This window comes from Cydia pomonella, chromosome 18, assembly GCF_033807575.1.
Source record: "Cydia pomonella isolate Wapato2018A chromosome 18, ilCydPomo1, whole genome shotgun sequence".
In the NCBI taxonomy this organism is placed as follows: Eukaryota; Metazoa; Arthropoda; class Insecta; order Lepidoptera; family Tortricidae; genus Cydia; species Cydia pomonella.
The window spans coordinates 1988032-2002764 of record NC_084720.1 but is presented as its reverse complement, the minus strand read 5'-3'; the positions used below and the strand labels follow the sequence as shown (position 1 = coordinate 2002764).

Here is a 14733-nt window from a genome sequence, read left to right as displayed (position 1 = left end):
TTGTGTAATTCTCCTTTTTCCGAAAGTGTCCGCGAAATGTCCAAATGCACAATTGCCCAGAGTATGCAGTATTCTCTTCATCAGCTATTATGGCAGCCAGGGCCAATATTTTGATTTTATTATTTATTTCTATATCGACTTGCTTCCCATCGAACCAATTTTTTCAATATGATTGACATTTGTGACATTTGTCATGAACAGTCCGTTATTTGGACGGCTCGGTGAGCTCGGACAGCCCGGCCCGGCCTGTCTCGCGCTCGGAGACTCAACGATAGTGTCAACGCATAGAGATACTATAATATAGAGATGATGGCCCGGTCGCCCCGGCCCCGGAACGGTCCGGCGACGGTGGCGCTCCTGAAAGTCCGTGTGACGGCTCGCTCCGGTCCGCCCCGGCCCGGTCCTGGCACTGTGTAGCGTGAGTCATCCTTAACACCTCAGCACCGCTAGACAATGCCCTCTAGCGGACATCATAAAAATTAAAACATTCAATTCTTTTAATATTATTTATAATATATATTATATTATCATCGGTGAAACCAAATCCCACAGACTCCGCTGCTTTCGACACTTAAAGGTACTTAGAATGAAAAAGAATCGGGCTGCCAAGTGGGCGTACTTGGGAAGACCGACTGGTGGCCGCCCGGTTGGTCGACCCAGATACTGCTGGGGAGACAGCGTTGAAGCGGACCTGCGGCAGCTCCGAGCCGATAATTGTCAGGAAGTGGCAGGATCGGGAAAAGTGGCGTGCTCTTGTTTTGTTAGTTCTTTTATAACTTGATACAAGTGATGTCCTTTTTTTCCTCGCACTGTATTGTCAATTCGGGCTTACGTTCCTGCTTCTTAGGGTAGAAACAGACCTTCACCAGCTCGCAGAAGGGAGCTTCGATAAGCATCCACAGCGGAGCAGCGATTACGTATGACAGGCACAGTACACTCAGGAACGTCATCACCTGAAAAAAAATTGTAGGTAAAAAATTTGAGTACTTGAAGTGAACTTGACTGTAATTTGTAGATCGGAAAACACTTCCGATAGTGACCTTCCTAGCAGAAACATTTGTTCAGAGACTGTAACCGGAACCAATATTTAGTATGTTTTTGGGCATAGTATTCAGACCCTAAAACTGCTGGAAGGCAGTAGCCCAGCTCATCTATTTAAAAATAGAAAGTTTTTTTAATTGTTCAAAACTTTGATAAATGTACTTTTGCAATAAGTTCTATTCCGATTTAGTTCCTCGGGAGCAATATCTTGAGAACGCAAAAATATCACGCGGGCTGATCAAAAATTTAAGTAATGTTTACAAGGCAAACATTTGTTTCACCATTTTTGCACAGAAGAAAACCTTACAGTACAAAAAAGTGGATTTAATGCCATCAGGCATTCTCTACCGGTCAACCTTAAGGCAGTGCAGAGATTTATTTGTTTATTAATCTTTATTGCACATAAGAAAACACATTGTGCAAAAGGCGAACTTAATATCATAAGGCATTCTCCCAGTCAACCTTTAGGCAAAGCAGATAAGTTGTAGGCGGTGCAAAAACATGTGGTATAGATGATACAATTAGGTACCTGTACGAACACAATACAATCATAAGAAATACACAAACATAAACATACATATATATAATATTGATACAAATATATATACTTACATATACATACATACATATGAAATCAGATGAACTTACAAAGCAGAAACACTAAGATTTTCCAGTACTGCCAGCAAAGCTTAAGGATTTTTTAAAGCAAACCTGTTCGGACAATGTTTAATTTTGATATATTGTGATTACTGTAGTCGTAACTCACCATCTGATTGAACGAGTTGTATACCAATGAGGCGTAGGCGCCTGTCACGGTTCTGATGATGCTCAGGTGTACCAGAAAGGCCGCGTAAGACAGGCGTCCTAGAGGGCCCCAGACGCCCCACTCTAGCACGCCGCGGTACAGATCTGGAGTACAAATATTGCACAAATTAAATAATAGTACTTTTAATCCTGAGGTTGCGGGTTCAAGTTCACAGCCCGGCTTGTAGTTGACCAACCAATAAGTTTTTCGGAACGCATGTATGGTATATATCATTTGATATTTCTCAGTCGCTTTTCAGTAAAGAAAAACATCGTCAGGAAATAAGACTTATCTATAAAAGGCCTAGTTTCCCCTCTGGGTTGGAAGGTCAGATGGCAGTGGCTTTCGAACAAAAACTAGTATCTGAGCCAATTTTTCAGAATTACCAAGCGTACCCTAGGCTCGAATGCCGCTCGCCACGGCAAAAAGCCGGGATCCGAAGTGAAGAGTTATTTAGTTATGTGAGATGTCAAATATTAGAAAAAATCGTGCCCTGAGTTTGATACCCAAACAAGAATGGTGTTGACTAAAGTTACCGCATAATGTTCAATACATTATGCGGTAACAGCGACATATCTTTATCAGTGTTGTCTTTGAGGCATAATTTTTTCGTAGGTATCGATAAAGTCTAAGAAAAAAATATGTGCCAAATGCAATTCATGCTAAGGTACATCTCCAACTTGTCTAAAAAATCGATTTCTGAGTGGAATGTCACGAATCATGTTGTCTCTCTCTCTATCGCATATGTTGTAAACAACAAGTCAAAAAACGGTCCCCTTGTTCATATCAGTTGGGTAGATATTCACGCTGCAGTGCTGCGCTCCATAAGGTGTTGGTGTCCAAGCTTCTTAGTAGATGCACTGAGCTACGGATCTATATATAAGACCGTGACCCGCCCCATCCTGGTGTATGGGTGTGAGGCTTGGACCATAACACTCAAGTAGGAGAATACCGTCTTGTTCGTCATCCTAAATATCGTTGGACGGATAGAGTGGAGGCAGAGCTTGGCGTCAACGAAAGATCTGGACCGACCAAAGAGGCGTGTTCTTGTGTTGGAGGCCCAGACTCATTTTGGGTCATCGCGCCAGCCAAGTAAGTAATTAAGATATTCACGGCTGGGATACCGTCAGTTTACCTCATCCGTTGTTTCCAAAGCTATAAGTCAAAAGAATTTTGTGTGAGTGTGTGCCGGGTGACGAGATTTAAACTTGCAATATAGTAACCTGATGTATTGGGAGAAATGCAAATAATATTCATTACTTAATTATAAACTTACTTTCAAACTTGAAGACCGCGCCAGTAATAAACACGGCAAAAGAGAGTCCATACAGGAGTCTTAGTCCGCAAGCGTATACCGCCCGGGCCACCAAAGGAATCTCTATCCCGTCGATGTACAGGAAACTGCCACTCGAGATCAGGAACGCGCCGAATGGGACCAGTCCGTAGTATAATAAAGTATATTTCTGAAATTAATGAAATAAAATAAATAAAAACAATTTTACACAAATCAACCTAGCTCCAAACTAAGCAAAGCTTGTACTATGAGTGGGTATGGGTATGGGTGTCGGTGGGTATGGGTATGAGTGTGGAATTGTATACGGGGTAACGATATTATATAAATAAATACTTAGATATGGGACCAAGTTGCCGACGAATATAATAGCATGTAAGGAGAAGGATAATGTTTTTAAAAGAAACCTAAAAGCTTTTCTTACCAAGAAAGCATATAATATAATTTTTTACTGATTTGAATTCTTTATTAAAATGTATTGACAATCGATCCTGACCTCCATTATATCATATTATATTAAGATTATTTTCTTCTAATAACCTGATTAAGATTTACCGCTTGATACTCGTATAACCCTGTTTTGACTATTATTGTTTGCCTGTGATAGTGATACTATGATTAGAGTGTGTACAAGTTGTTGAACGTGGAGTCTTTCTTACCATATATTTGGTGACTTCGAACTTGTGCTGCCTCAGCCGGTAGACCAGCATCGCCAACACCAGCCCGATGGCGTAGTTGACAAGATTAGTGTGCCCCCGCTTGTACAAGTTGTTGAACGTGGGGTGTTTCGTATCTTATGTTTGGTGACGTCGAACTTGGGCTGGCTCAGCCGGTAGACCAGCATCGCCAACACCAGCCCGATGGCGTAGTTGACAAGATTAGCGTGCCCAAGCTTGTACAAGTTGTTGAACGTGGGGTGTTTCGTATCTTATGTTTGGTGACGTCGAACTTGGGCTGGCTCAGCCGGTAGACCAGCATCGCCAACACCAGCCCGATGGCGTAGTTGACAAGATTAGCGTGCCCAAGCTTGTACAAGTTGTTGAACGTGGGGTGTTTCGTATCTTATGTTTGGTGACGTCGAACTTGGGTTGGCTCAGCCGGTAGACCAGCATCGCCAACACCAGCCCCATGGCGTAGTTGACAAGATTAGCGTGCCCAAGCTTGTACAAGTTGTTGAACGTGGGGTCTTTCGTACCTTATATTTGGCGATGTTGAACTTGTGCTATTGCAGCCGATAGACCAGCATCGCCGACGCCAGCCCGATCTCGTAGTTGCCTAGATTCGTATGCCCGCGCTTGCACGCGTTGTTGAAAGTGAGGGTGGTCTCTCGTACCTTAAACTTGGTGACGTCAAACTTTTGCTGCTGCAGCCGGTAGACCAGCATCGCTGACGCTAGCCCAATCGCGTAGTTGACTAGATTCGTGTGCCCGCGCTTGTACAAGTTGTTAAACGTGGGATCTGTCACGAAGATGTTACGGGCGACTCTGTAAACCAGTAAATATTTTTTAAACACATTTATTGACGACCTCCTACAAACCCTAAAACATGGTAAAACGGAACAAGTTATCTCGAGCAAAGCTAAAGTTAGTCCGCAGAAGAGTTCCACCTATTTTGCATCTTCTGGTGTCATTATCTGATAAGCACAATTATATATAGATATACCTATTATCTGGGCGGCAGCGGCTGATCGTGACCGAGTGTTCAAATTACAAAAGCGAGCAATACGAATAATCGCGAGGAAACCTTACGATCATTCAGCACATGCTTTATTCATTGAACATAAAATCTTAACATTACCTAGTGTCTACATTTTAGAAGCGTGTGAACTCGTGAGCAGCAGTCCGGCAGAAGCACGCGCGGTGGAGGTCTTCTTCTGGTCCCACCCCATAATACCACTAAAGCCAAGAAAGCCGTCAATGTGTTCGGGGCCAAACTATTTAACGCATTACCTGCCGACTTAAGAGGTGCCCCTAGTGACGTCACATTTTCCAATCAACTAAAAAAATATTATTATTATTTTCTAGAGCATGAGGTAAAGTTATCTATTACAAGCATTATTAAAGTCCAAAATTAGCCATACAAACTGACCCACCCGCGCACCCCCGACAGGCCTGGGTACGATTTCCTTTAGTCTTGAAAAAACACGGGACATTAACCTAAAATATTGTATATTTTTGTATAATTTCCTTGCAATCGAAGTGAAAAGCAGAGTCTATAACTCAGGCATAAATGTCCATTTTTATCCTCGCTGCACTTGGACCAATAAATTGCCTCAGATAAAAATGGATCGCTTTATGCCCTTGCTGTACAATCTTCTTGATGATCATTTGTTAGTTTATTTCACTTACTCAGGCGAAATAAGCAGGATAGGGCTGAGGTTCTGAAGGACGACGTGAAATGCTGGCGTGAGCAAGCCCATCACGAACATGGCAGCAACGGCCACCTTCCGGACCCTGGGGTTGGTGACAAGGCTGAATACTACCAGCCCAAGGACGCACAGCTGCAAGTCTGCGCCCAAGTACCTGTGGATCATTCCATTATTCATTATTCCATTTCATCGATTGATTGATATAATATCCAAAGAAGGCAATAGGCTTTGGGCTATTACTATGAATAATCTGTTTTTTTTTGTCGGTAAAAGTAGAAAATTATAAGAAACTTTTATTTTCGGACCGCATTTCACAGTTTTATATAATATAAAAGTTTTTGGCCAAAATTTCATTTTTGTAACAAGCTTTTGTAGCTAACTGTACTTTTCTTACCACGGACAACTAATACTCATCAAGACAATTCTAAAAATCCCAAACACAATTAGGTTGCATTGTTTCATCACAGAGTTCCTACGGCCGACTCTTGTCTCCATCATCAGATCAGCTCCATGGTATGCAAATTTTCAGCTCAATCCGAAATCGGGAAGTGGGTCAAATTTAGCTTCCAAGATTTGACACTAACTAAATAACATACAAAAAACATAAAAGTTTGTAAGAAACGAATAAATGACTCTATTTTTACTGTGGTTTTATTATGTTTATGCATATGTAGTAAAGAATCGACCAACCCTTAAGATTTAAGGATAAGAATAAGGCATATTATACCATTCAAGAATATCTCAATGACATAAATTTGTATTATAGTAGGTATAAGTAATTTATGCATGTGATACACATGACATTCTTAAATATTCGAATCTTTTGGACCCGGGTACGTCCTTAAACTACGTCCAAAAGAGAGGTATGGGCATTGTGAATGGCATCTCGCTTAGTGTGGTAGGGCACAGCACAGCGGATGTTATTCCAGATCTAGAGCAGAGCCCAACTGGGGAAGTACCTCCACCTTACAGAAAACCGCAGCCAAATAACACTAGACCCTACTCATAGTGTTGTGTTCCTGCCGGTGAGTAAGGTTGCCAGAGCTCAACGGGGGGGAGGGGGGTTTCGGGTCGGCAACACGCATGTAACTCCTCTGGAGTTACAGGCGTACATAGGCTACGGAAACTGCTTACCATCAGGCGGGCCGTATGCTTGATTGCCACCGACGTAGTATAAAAAAATATATATATTTGCTTTCTTGTATATATATATATGTCTTTGTGAGGAAACATGTACTTTCTTTTTTTATTTTATATGGATGACCTTTTATACCATGTTTTAGCAAATAAAATTCTGATTCTGAAGATTCAGTCGGAATGTAGTCAAAGAAACTCCTCGATGGAGGAATACAAACACATCCAGTTTAAGTTCATTAATTAGATGTATTCGATAAACTTGTATATGAGAAGTACAGTTAAGTGTGTGTCACTACTTTTTTTTGCCGGTAGTTTGTTGCGTAAACTATGGTTAGGAAATGATACGCCCTTTTTAGCTGATGAGCAGACTTGGAAGATTTAACAACTGGAGACGCCTTGTCTGTAATTTTCTGTGCAAAACAGTCTGCCGATTGTTGCGGGGGAGGCACGTCAAATGTATGCCTTAGCCATGCCAGATAAACGTCAGTCCATACAATACATATGACCACTGGCCGAGGTTTTCGACAGAGGAGTAAGTTCTTAACGGTGACGCAAATTGTTAAATCCTCCAAGACTGATTGATGACTCACCATGTGTGCGGCATACAGTCCGAGTAGTCGACATAGTTGTTGATATACAACAAGTTATAGAACCAATCGCGTCTGCACTGGGCTGCTTCCTTGTGCACCAATGACTGAAAAACATTTTAAAAGTAATGTTTTTTTTTTACTTTGTTTGTCTGTTTTTTGTATGTTGCTGGCGTACATTTTGCTACTAGCTCATAGTTCTAAGTCACGTCCCCATTGAAAACCAGCGTCACATCGCCGAGGCATTATGTTGAGTGGGGGATCTTATTTTAGTGTCCATTTTGTTTGTAAGTATGTATAAACTCTTTATTGTTTAAAACACAAATATGGCACAGGATAGGCAGTACAAAGGCGAACTTATCTCTTTAAGTGATTTCTTCCAGTTAACCTTTGAGTAGATGAGAGTTGATGAAGAACGGTAGACAAATATAGCACTGAGTACAATAGAATAGAGGAAAGTCAATAAAATTATAAAATAGGGCAAAAAAAAAATTAGAAGTAACAGTAAGTATAACAAATATATGGAATATGTAGGTATGTGCCTTATATACAGTTATATATAATAAATAGTCGCAAACACCTCTTAACTCAATTTCGACAGATTATTATTCGATTATTTCGAACGGGCGTTTTTTGGCCTACCCTTTTACAGATGTAGACTTTTGAAACTTCGTTAATTCATCCCATTCACAGCAACGAATAGATGATTTAAATTATTTACAAAAATAAAAATGGTCGCTCTAAAATCTATAATTACAGTCAGTTTTTTTTATAAATTTACCTTCCATAGAGGTCCATTTCCCAAATGCCTTTGCCACGTGGCCACAAACGCTAGAACCACGGCGTTTACAGGAGCTAATCTGAAACAAAATGACGGTAAATAAGTTTTTTGACAAAAAACCTTTTCAATCGCCAACTGTAGGCTTCCTTCAATAGGCAACTGATACTCTATTCTTCTTCTTCTCCCTGGCCATTATTATTTCCATCTCTAGTTGGAGTCGGCCCTCCTTATACCGTTACGCCACTGTATGTGGTCTGCTGTCATACTTTTGTGTATGCCTGCTGCTTCCATGTCTTTATTAACAGTGCTGCTCCAAGTTGTGAGGGGTCGTCCTCGGCCTCGGCCTTCCTCTCTTATGTTCAATACAGCTCTCGTCATGTGGCAATTAGGCAACTAATACTCATCGAGAAAATTTAAACAAGCATAAACTCAATTATCTTATGTCCATCATCAGATCAGCTCGATGGTACCATAATATTGCCTTGTCACCCAATGTGCATATGTATGTGAAGTTACAGCTCAAACGAATAATGGAGAGTGGGTCTAATTTAACTTGCAAGATTTAACCCACGTTTTTTTTGTACAAGAACGTGCATAGGTATAGATAGGAATAGGAACACACATACAAGCATTGCATGGTAAAAATCAAATAATTAAGGCAAAGATTCGTTTATTGCATCAGATGTAAAGACAAAAGTAAAATTTGCGCTTTGAATTGTCAAAGCTAATCTAGATGGCACTGTACGGCTCCAGAAATTATGCGGTCATTCTAGTTGTGAAATGTGAACGTTTGACAATTAAGTGACAACAAAACATATTATTATGACACAGTACAGGAGTCGTCTTCTTATAATCCCCGACTATTAGCGACGGCGCGTCCAAGAAGCTAGAGGTAATTTGTCTTTTGTTTTCTAAATTAGTCGTTAAATGGCTGAAAATAAAGGGGTTTCATGCACGGACAAAAACTGCCAAATATACATGAAATGAAATGTAAGATCTTCATCAGGCAACGAAATAAGTACCGTAAAACCACCCAACTATAGTCCAAAGCTCCCAACTATGGTCCACAAATAAACTCAATTTTTCTCGTTCAGGTGTGTATTTTACTATATTTTTGTAGTTCTAAGGCAAAGTATGTTTATAAATGGAAGGTAAAACTAGGAGTAAACCACAAGGAACATTGGTATAGATACTTAATTTCCTTTTGAACTTGTGGACCATAGTTGCAATATTGGACTATAGTTGGGTAGTTTTACGGTACCTTAAAACGAGCAAACATATTGTTAAAACGAATTCTTGAAACTAAAAACTATAAAACACATTATGGCGCAGTGTCAAGGAACCGGCCGCGGAACCGCCACAACTTGAAACACTTAGGCTAAAACTACTCATTGCTGAAGGTCGCTGGAAGTTCTATCGGAATGCTCACCACATAAGAATTAAAAATCGAATTGTGTCGCGATTCCAACCTCGCGACCTTCAGGGTGAATTCTTCGTATTATAGTATCAGGTATATTCTCACCTAAGCCACCTAATAAGTACGCCTTTCGGTAGCATGTCCCAGCCGATTGGTCGTTTCTCTTCCATCAGCAGCAGGTTATAGGCTAGCAGGAACCCGGAGATGAGAAAGAAGGTCTGGACGATCAGCGTTCCGTTGAACAGGAAAGTAGCTCCTATGTTGTGGTATAACTGGATTGGAAACAATACGGTATTTATTAGTAAGGTCAGTGTGAGGAAGAGCGACATATGGGTCAAAATTCTTTTCCTTGTTTTGTTATTTGTCCCCAAAAAAAGGAGGGTGAATAGCTTTTTGTATGAGATGAAATTTTGTTTTTAATTTTTGTTATGGTAAATGTAATCTACAGCTAAAAAGACATGTAAGGAGTTTAGTAAAAAAGAGGCGGTGAATTATCTGGTATTTATTTTTACATTTTGCTTATTTTCAATTCAATTATTTATTTGTATCGAATCTAGGGAGATCCATATAGTGTTAGTACAGTACAGCGAATGTTAAAATTAATTGGGGTTAGTGATATAGAATTTACAAATAACTTAAAACACACACAGACATGGCACATTAAGACAATACAAAAAGTATTATAATAAAATAAATAAAATAAAATAAAATCTAGGCAATCTAGATGACGCAGTTTATTTATTTCAGAAATTGTAAATAAAATACTAAGTATATAATAAAAATGAAATCATATTGAGAAATATTAGATTGTTTGAGTTTTCTCATTTTTATTGCAATGCACTTCGTAACTTTTTGTACAACACAATTTGACAATCTTCATTTGCCGTTTTCCACAATGCTACAATTGAATTACAATTTTCAAAAATTGTTATATGCTTTTAGAAATATCATCTTATGAATAAATTATACCAATAAACTGGAGTTTTTCTTCGGTAGTCAGAAAGTCTCTCCAATCAGACAGTCTCTGACAGAGGTTTTTTTATGGGAAACAAATTTCTGTAAAAATAGCATATACTCAAAAATGGAAATTCCATGTAACTACCTCAAAGTGAAGTCAAACCATAAAAGTGCAATATCGAACAAAAGACAATTTAATACGCTATGAAGTAGCTCACAAACTTAAACAAAAAACTATATTTATGAGAAACACCTCATAAATTTTCTCAGAAGGCGCTGTCCAAAAAGTGTTAGTAGAGATATAATATAAAAGGCGAAAACTTGAATTCGTCCTCTTATTTTAAATATGATTGTATTTAATTTTATAGAATACGTAGTATCTATGAATTACTATAAAAATGCGCTGCTTAAAAATTATCACAAAATAAAATGAAAACTTCACATAATGTGCTGTTACTTTATTTCTGAGTTACCCCTTAATAGCACTCGTTTTTTAATTTATTTAATAAAATACAAAAAAAACATGCGTGATAGAGTGGTTAAAACAGAACGAAAATAATTTTCACTCATATAACATTTAGTGCAGGGAAGACTGTAATAGGACAGATTTGCCACATAACTTATTGTAATGATGTAAGTACAGTACCGGACAATAATATATCACCATTGTGTGTTTTGTATGAATGTGTATAGAGTGTGGACTGAACGAAGATGTAGTGACAAAAATTGAGAAAGGTATGCTGAGATGGTTTGGACACGTGGAAAGAATGAGTGAAAGAAGGTTAACAAAGAGAGTGTATAAGGGAGAAGTAGAAGAGGGAGCTGGAAGGCGTAGACTCGGCGGATTTTCTCTGATCAAATCGGGGAAATCCTGAAGAAAGACCAGGTCAAGAGCACCCTAAACCGACGAGCATGTATGAGGAATGTCATGAAAGTGAAGGAAGCGAAAGAGGTATGTCAGGATCGTAGCAAGTGGAAATCCGTGGTCTCTGCCTAATACCCCTTCGGGAAATAGGCGTGATTATATGTATGTATGTATGTATGTATGTATGTATGTATGTATGTATAGAGTAAACAATATAGTTTAATTTGTAGATTGCATATTTTACTAGTCATTTTTATACAAATATATGATGAATACTGCAATGAAATACTGTGAACTACAATAGGAAACTCAGCATATTACTAATAAGAAAATGAAGTTGACTATACATTAAAACAGAAAACCTCTATGAAAAAACTATTAAGTACATGAGACCAATTTTTATCATTGCTCGCACACAGGAATACTGCTAGAATACTTAAAGTACTGAGGTGGAAATCACTCGCAAATAATAAAAAGTTATACCGTAAAAACATGGGGGTGATATACATTATAGACCGGTATTGTATGCCATGACTTTCTGATTCAAATATCCTTGAGGAGAGATGAGTTCGTCTTTTATCACATGTCCTCAGAGATAGTACGTCTACACGTCCCGGCATTTCGAAGTTTTTTTTCATTGTGATAGTTTGTTCCGCGATAACTTTAATGCATTTGATCCAATTTAAGTTAAATTAGGTCAAAGGGTAGATGAGGCAATTTTATTTTTTAAGTTCTAACAAGAGTAGGCTTCATTAAAGAATAATGGAGTTAGAAGGGCCCAAAAGCAATTTGATGAGGGGTATACTGGTAACTTTCTGGCAAGAAGAACAGGAAAAAAAAGTATAATTTCCTCTGTCCCTCTTAGCAGAAAGAGTGAAATACAAGTGATCACGCAGACGCATCCTTTCTGCTGCTGAACGTACATTTTCCAGATATTCTGGATCGCTGGTGGAAATGGCGGAGTTTAGCGGAGAATGCGCCATGATAACCAAAATCGTCGTGATAGTCCTGTAACAGAAATAAGTGTTTTGTCAAATCATTTTTACTAGCTTTTTTTAACATGCCCTGTTAGTATGTAAGTTTGTTAGTTAAATCTTGGAAGCTAAATTTGACCCACTTCCCGATTCCCCATTGAGCTGAAAATTTGCATACATATGTAAATCAAAATGTGATAAGTTTGTTATCGACGAGTACCTAACGTCATAGATCCAGTTATAGTTGCGCTAACCGCCGATAACCACACACTATCAGTAGATATATTTGGATTTTCAGCTTAAAATCAGGGATCGTTACCGTTATTCTGACTACCGGTTTTAAATTAGGTATAAAATAGGTAGGTTAGGTATTTTGTAATAGTTCTATTTCACTATTTATATCACTAAAGCTTTGATTACCGGTATAATCAATAAAGGTATTCATGTTTATTAACGATTTTGCCATTAGACAACAATACCTGTATTTGACATGTTACCCTTAAAACCAATACCGGTAATACATGTCAATGTCAATACACTCCTTTTTTTGTTTCTTCGATATGTTGTGCTTTGGCGTATGTATGATATACGTCGCAAATTCATTTTCTTATCCAGTACCTAATAATAGTAGTCACTTCAGCCAGCTATGCAGAATGTTATCGCGTGACGTTACAATATTACACCTATTTGTTGTGATTTAGTAGTAGTGTATGATTGACATCTGACCGTTCAATTGCAATGAATAGCGGTATTGAATATTGTAAATAGTCTATATATAGCGGTAAAAACAAAAGCGAAATGAAAACGATACCTAGAGGTATATAGGAATGTATGTATTCTTTTTATAGCGGTAATAGTTTGACAATTTATTTACAGGTATTACATAAAACCGGTTGTACAATCCCTGCTTATAATACGTTAGTGACCTGTTTTAATATAGGTATATAAAATCAGATTTCGGTGCCGGCGAAAAAATCTTAAGATAGTGACTCCCCTGTCTGTGTCAGTTCGCAAACGCGTGCTCCTGCTGAATCTCCACGTTATGGAGTGAAACATGCGTACGTAAAATGACCCGCTTGAATATATTTAATTCAAGCTTAAAAATTCTGAATTCCTTTAATGATGCATTAGGAAAACATGGTAAGAAAAGTGGACTCGAAAATCAAAGAGAATCTACTCGTAGTATAGAGGTTTACTGTCAAACAAATTTTTGTAGTCAACTATCTAAGTTGCTCTCAGTTCACAGAGAGATATTTTTGCTTTGCTTGCTTATACCTTCGCCCACACTTAATCAACATTTTTAACTGTCCATCGGTGGACCTTATGCCTTTTGTTATAATGAATGAATGAAATTTAATCCAGAAAATTATTTCCATATACATAATCCATAATTATTTCCATATATATAAGACTAATGAAGTCCTCCGATGGACAGGTACCCTTTTCAAGCACATAGATGACTTATGATTTAAGATGGAAAGATGAAGGTCTTACTTGAGCCCAGTGAAACATTTCAGCCGTCTCAACCTCGATTCTGGGCCGTCGCCTGCCGCCGTGCGCAAGCGCTCCCAATTGCGTTTGAATGAGAAACAGTGCAGCAACCGGCCTCCTGTGCAAAACAAATAAAATTATAGCTAATGGTATCAGTCGATCAGGTTTGTTTTAAGGAAAAAACGTATATATGTAATACAAAAGTTACAAATGATATTCATAGTCTGATAATAGCACATTACAAATACAAAAATACAAATACAAAATTCTTTATTTCATTAAATACAAGGTATTCCACAAATACGCACGAAGCGTTTCGCTTCAACATTCCTTATGCGAACTGCCAAGGAGTGGAATGCCCTGCCCGAGTCTGTGTTTCCGTATGAGTACAATCTGAATCTCTTCAAGGCTAGAGTAAATAGGTATCTCATAGGTAAGCGTGCTCCACCGTAGACCGCATTATCACTTACCATCAGGTGTGATCGTGGTCAAACGCCTGCCTATCCTCCATAAAAAAAAATACAGTACATATATTTAATTTAGGGTATGGTGTCTCCCGGTAAGCAATATTGCCTGTGTTGGGAGGCACCGCTCTTCGATTATTAATAACTAAGATTTACAAAAATTTACTGTCGAAACGCTCCTAACTAAATGGCAATAAATACATCGTGACGTCATCATGTCAAAGAATTAGTTTTGATGTATGCAAACCAAGGGAATTGCGATTTTATCGGTGAAATAATGTGTTTATATGTACCGTTTTTTTTCCTTTTTGTATGTAAAAAAAACTTAAATTTGGTAACTTTGACGTCTTGTATTTTTTACTATTCCAATATAAGATAGAATATATTTATTAAGTTTCCAATTTATTGTGATAAATTACTTATTTTCTATTTATTTAACTAGATTTAGTTATAAAATTCAACATGTTTCAACAACCAATAGGGTAGATACTTAATAACAATATAATTATCTGTCTGAAAAAGTATGTAAGGGCAATGTGGGTAAGATCGACTAGA

At 38.3% G+C, this 14733-nt stretch overlaps 1 protein-coding gene across 1 annotated transcript in view; it reads right to left on the bottom strand.

Moving 5' to 3' along the window:
* Positions 1-436: 436 nt before the first annotated feature.
* The window catches only part of LOC133527682 (O-acyltransferase like protein-like), a 30828-nt gene continuing 16531 nt past the window's right edge, over positions 437-14733 (bottom strand). Inside the window, exons 5-14 of the mRNA XM_061864800.1 lie at positions 13718-13832; positions 12173-12257; positions 9533-9699; positions 8011-8089; positions 7233-7336; positions 5486-5659; positions 4471-4621; positions 3123-3309; positions 1808-1950; positions 437-953 (exon numbers count right to left, since the gene is read on the bottom strand). Of these exons, the coding sequence (XP_061720784.1) occupies positions 771-953; positions 1808-1950; positions 3123-3309; positions 4471-4621; positions 5486-5659; positions 7233-7336; positions 8011-8089; positions 9533-9699; positions 12173-12257; positions 13718-13832 (1388 nt within the window). The 3' untranslated portion in view covers positions 437-770. The remainder of the gene's footprint in view (positions 954-1807; positions 1951-3122; positions 3310-4470; positions 4622-5485; positions 5660-7232; positions 7337-8010; positions 8090-9532; positions 9700-12172; positions 12258-13717; positions 13833-14733) is intronic.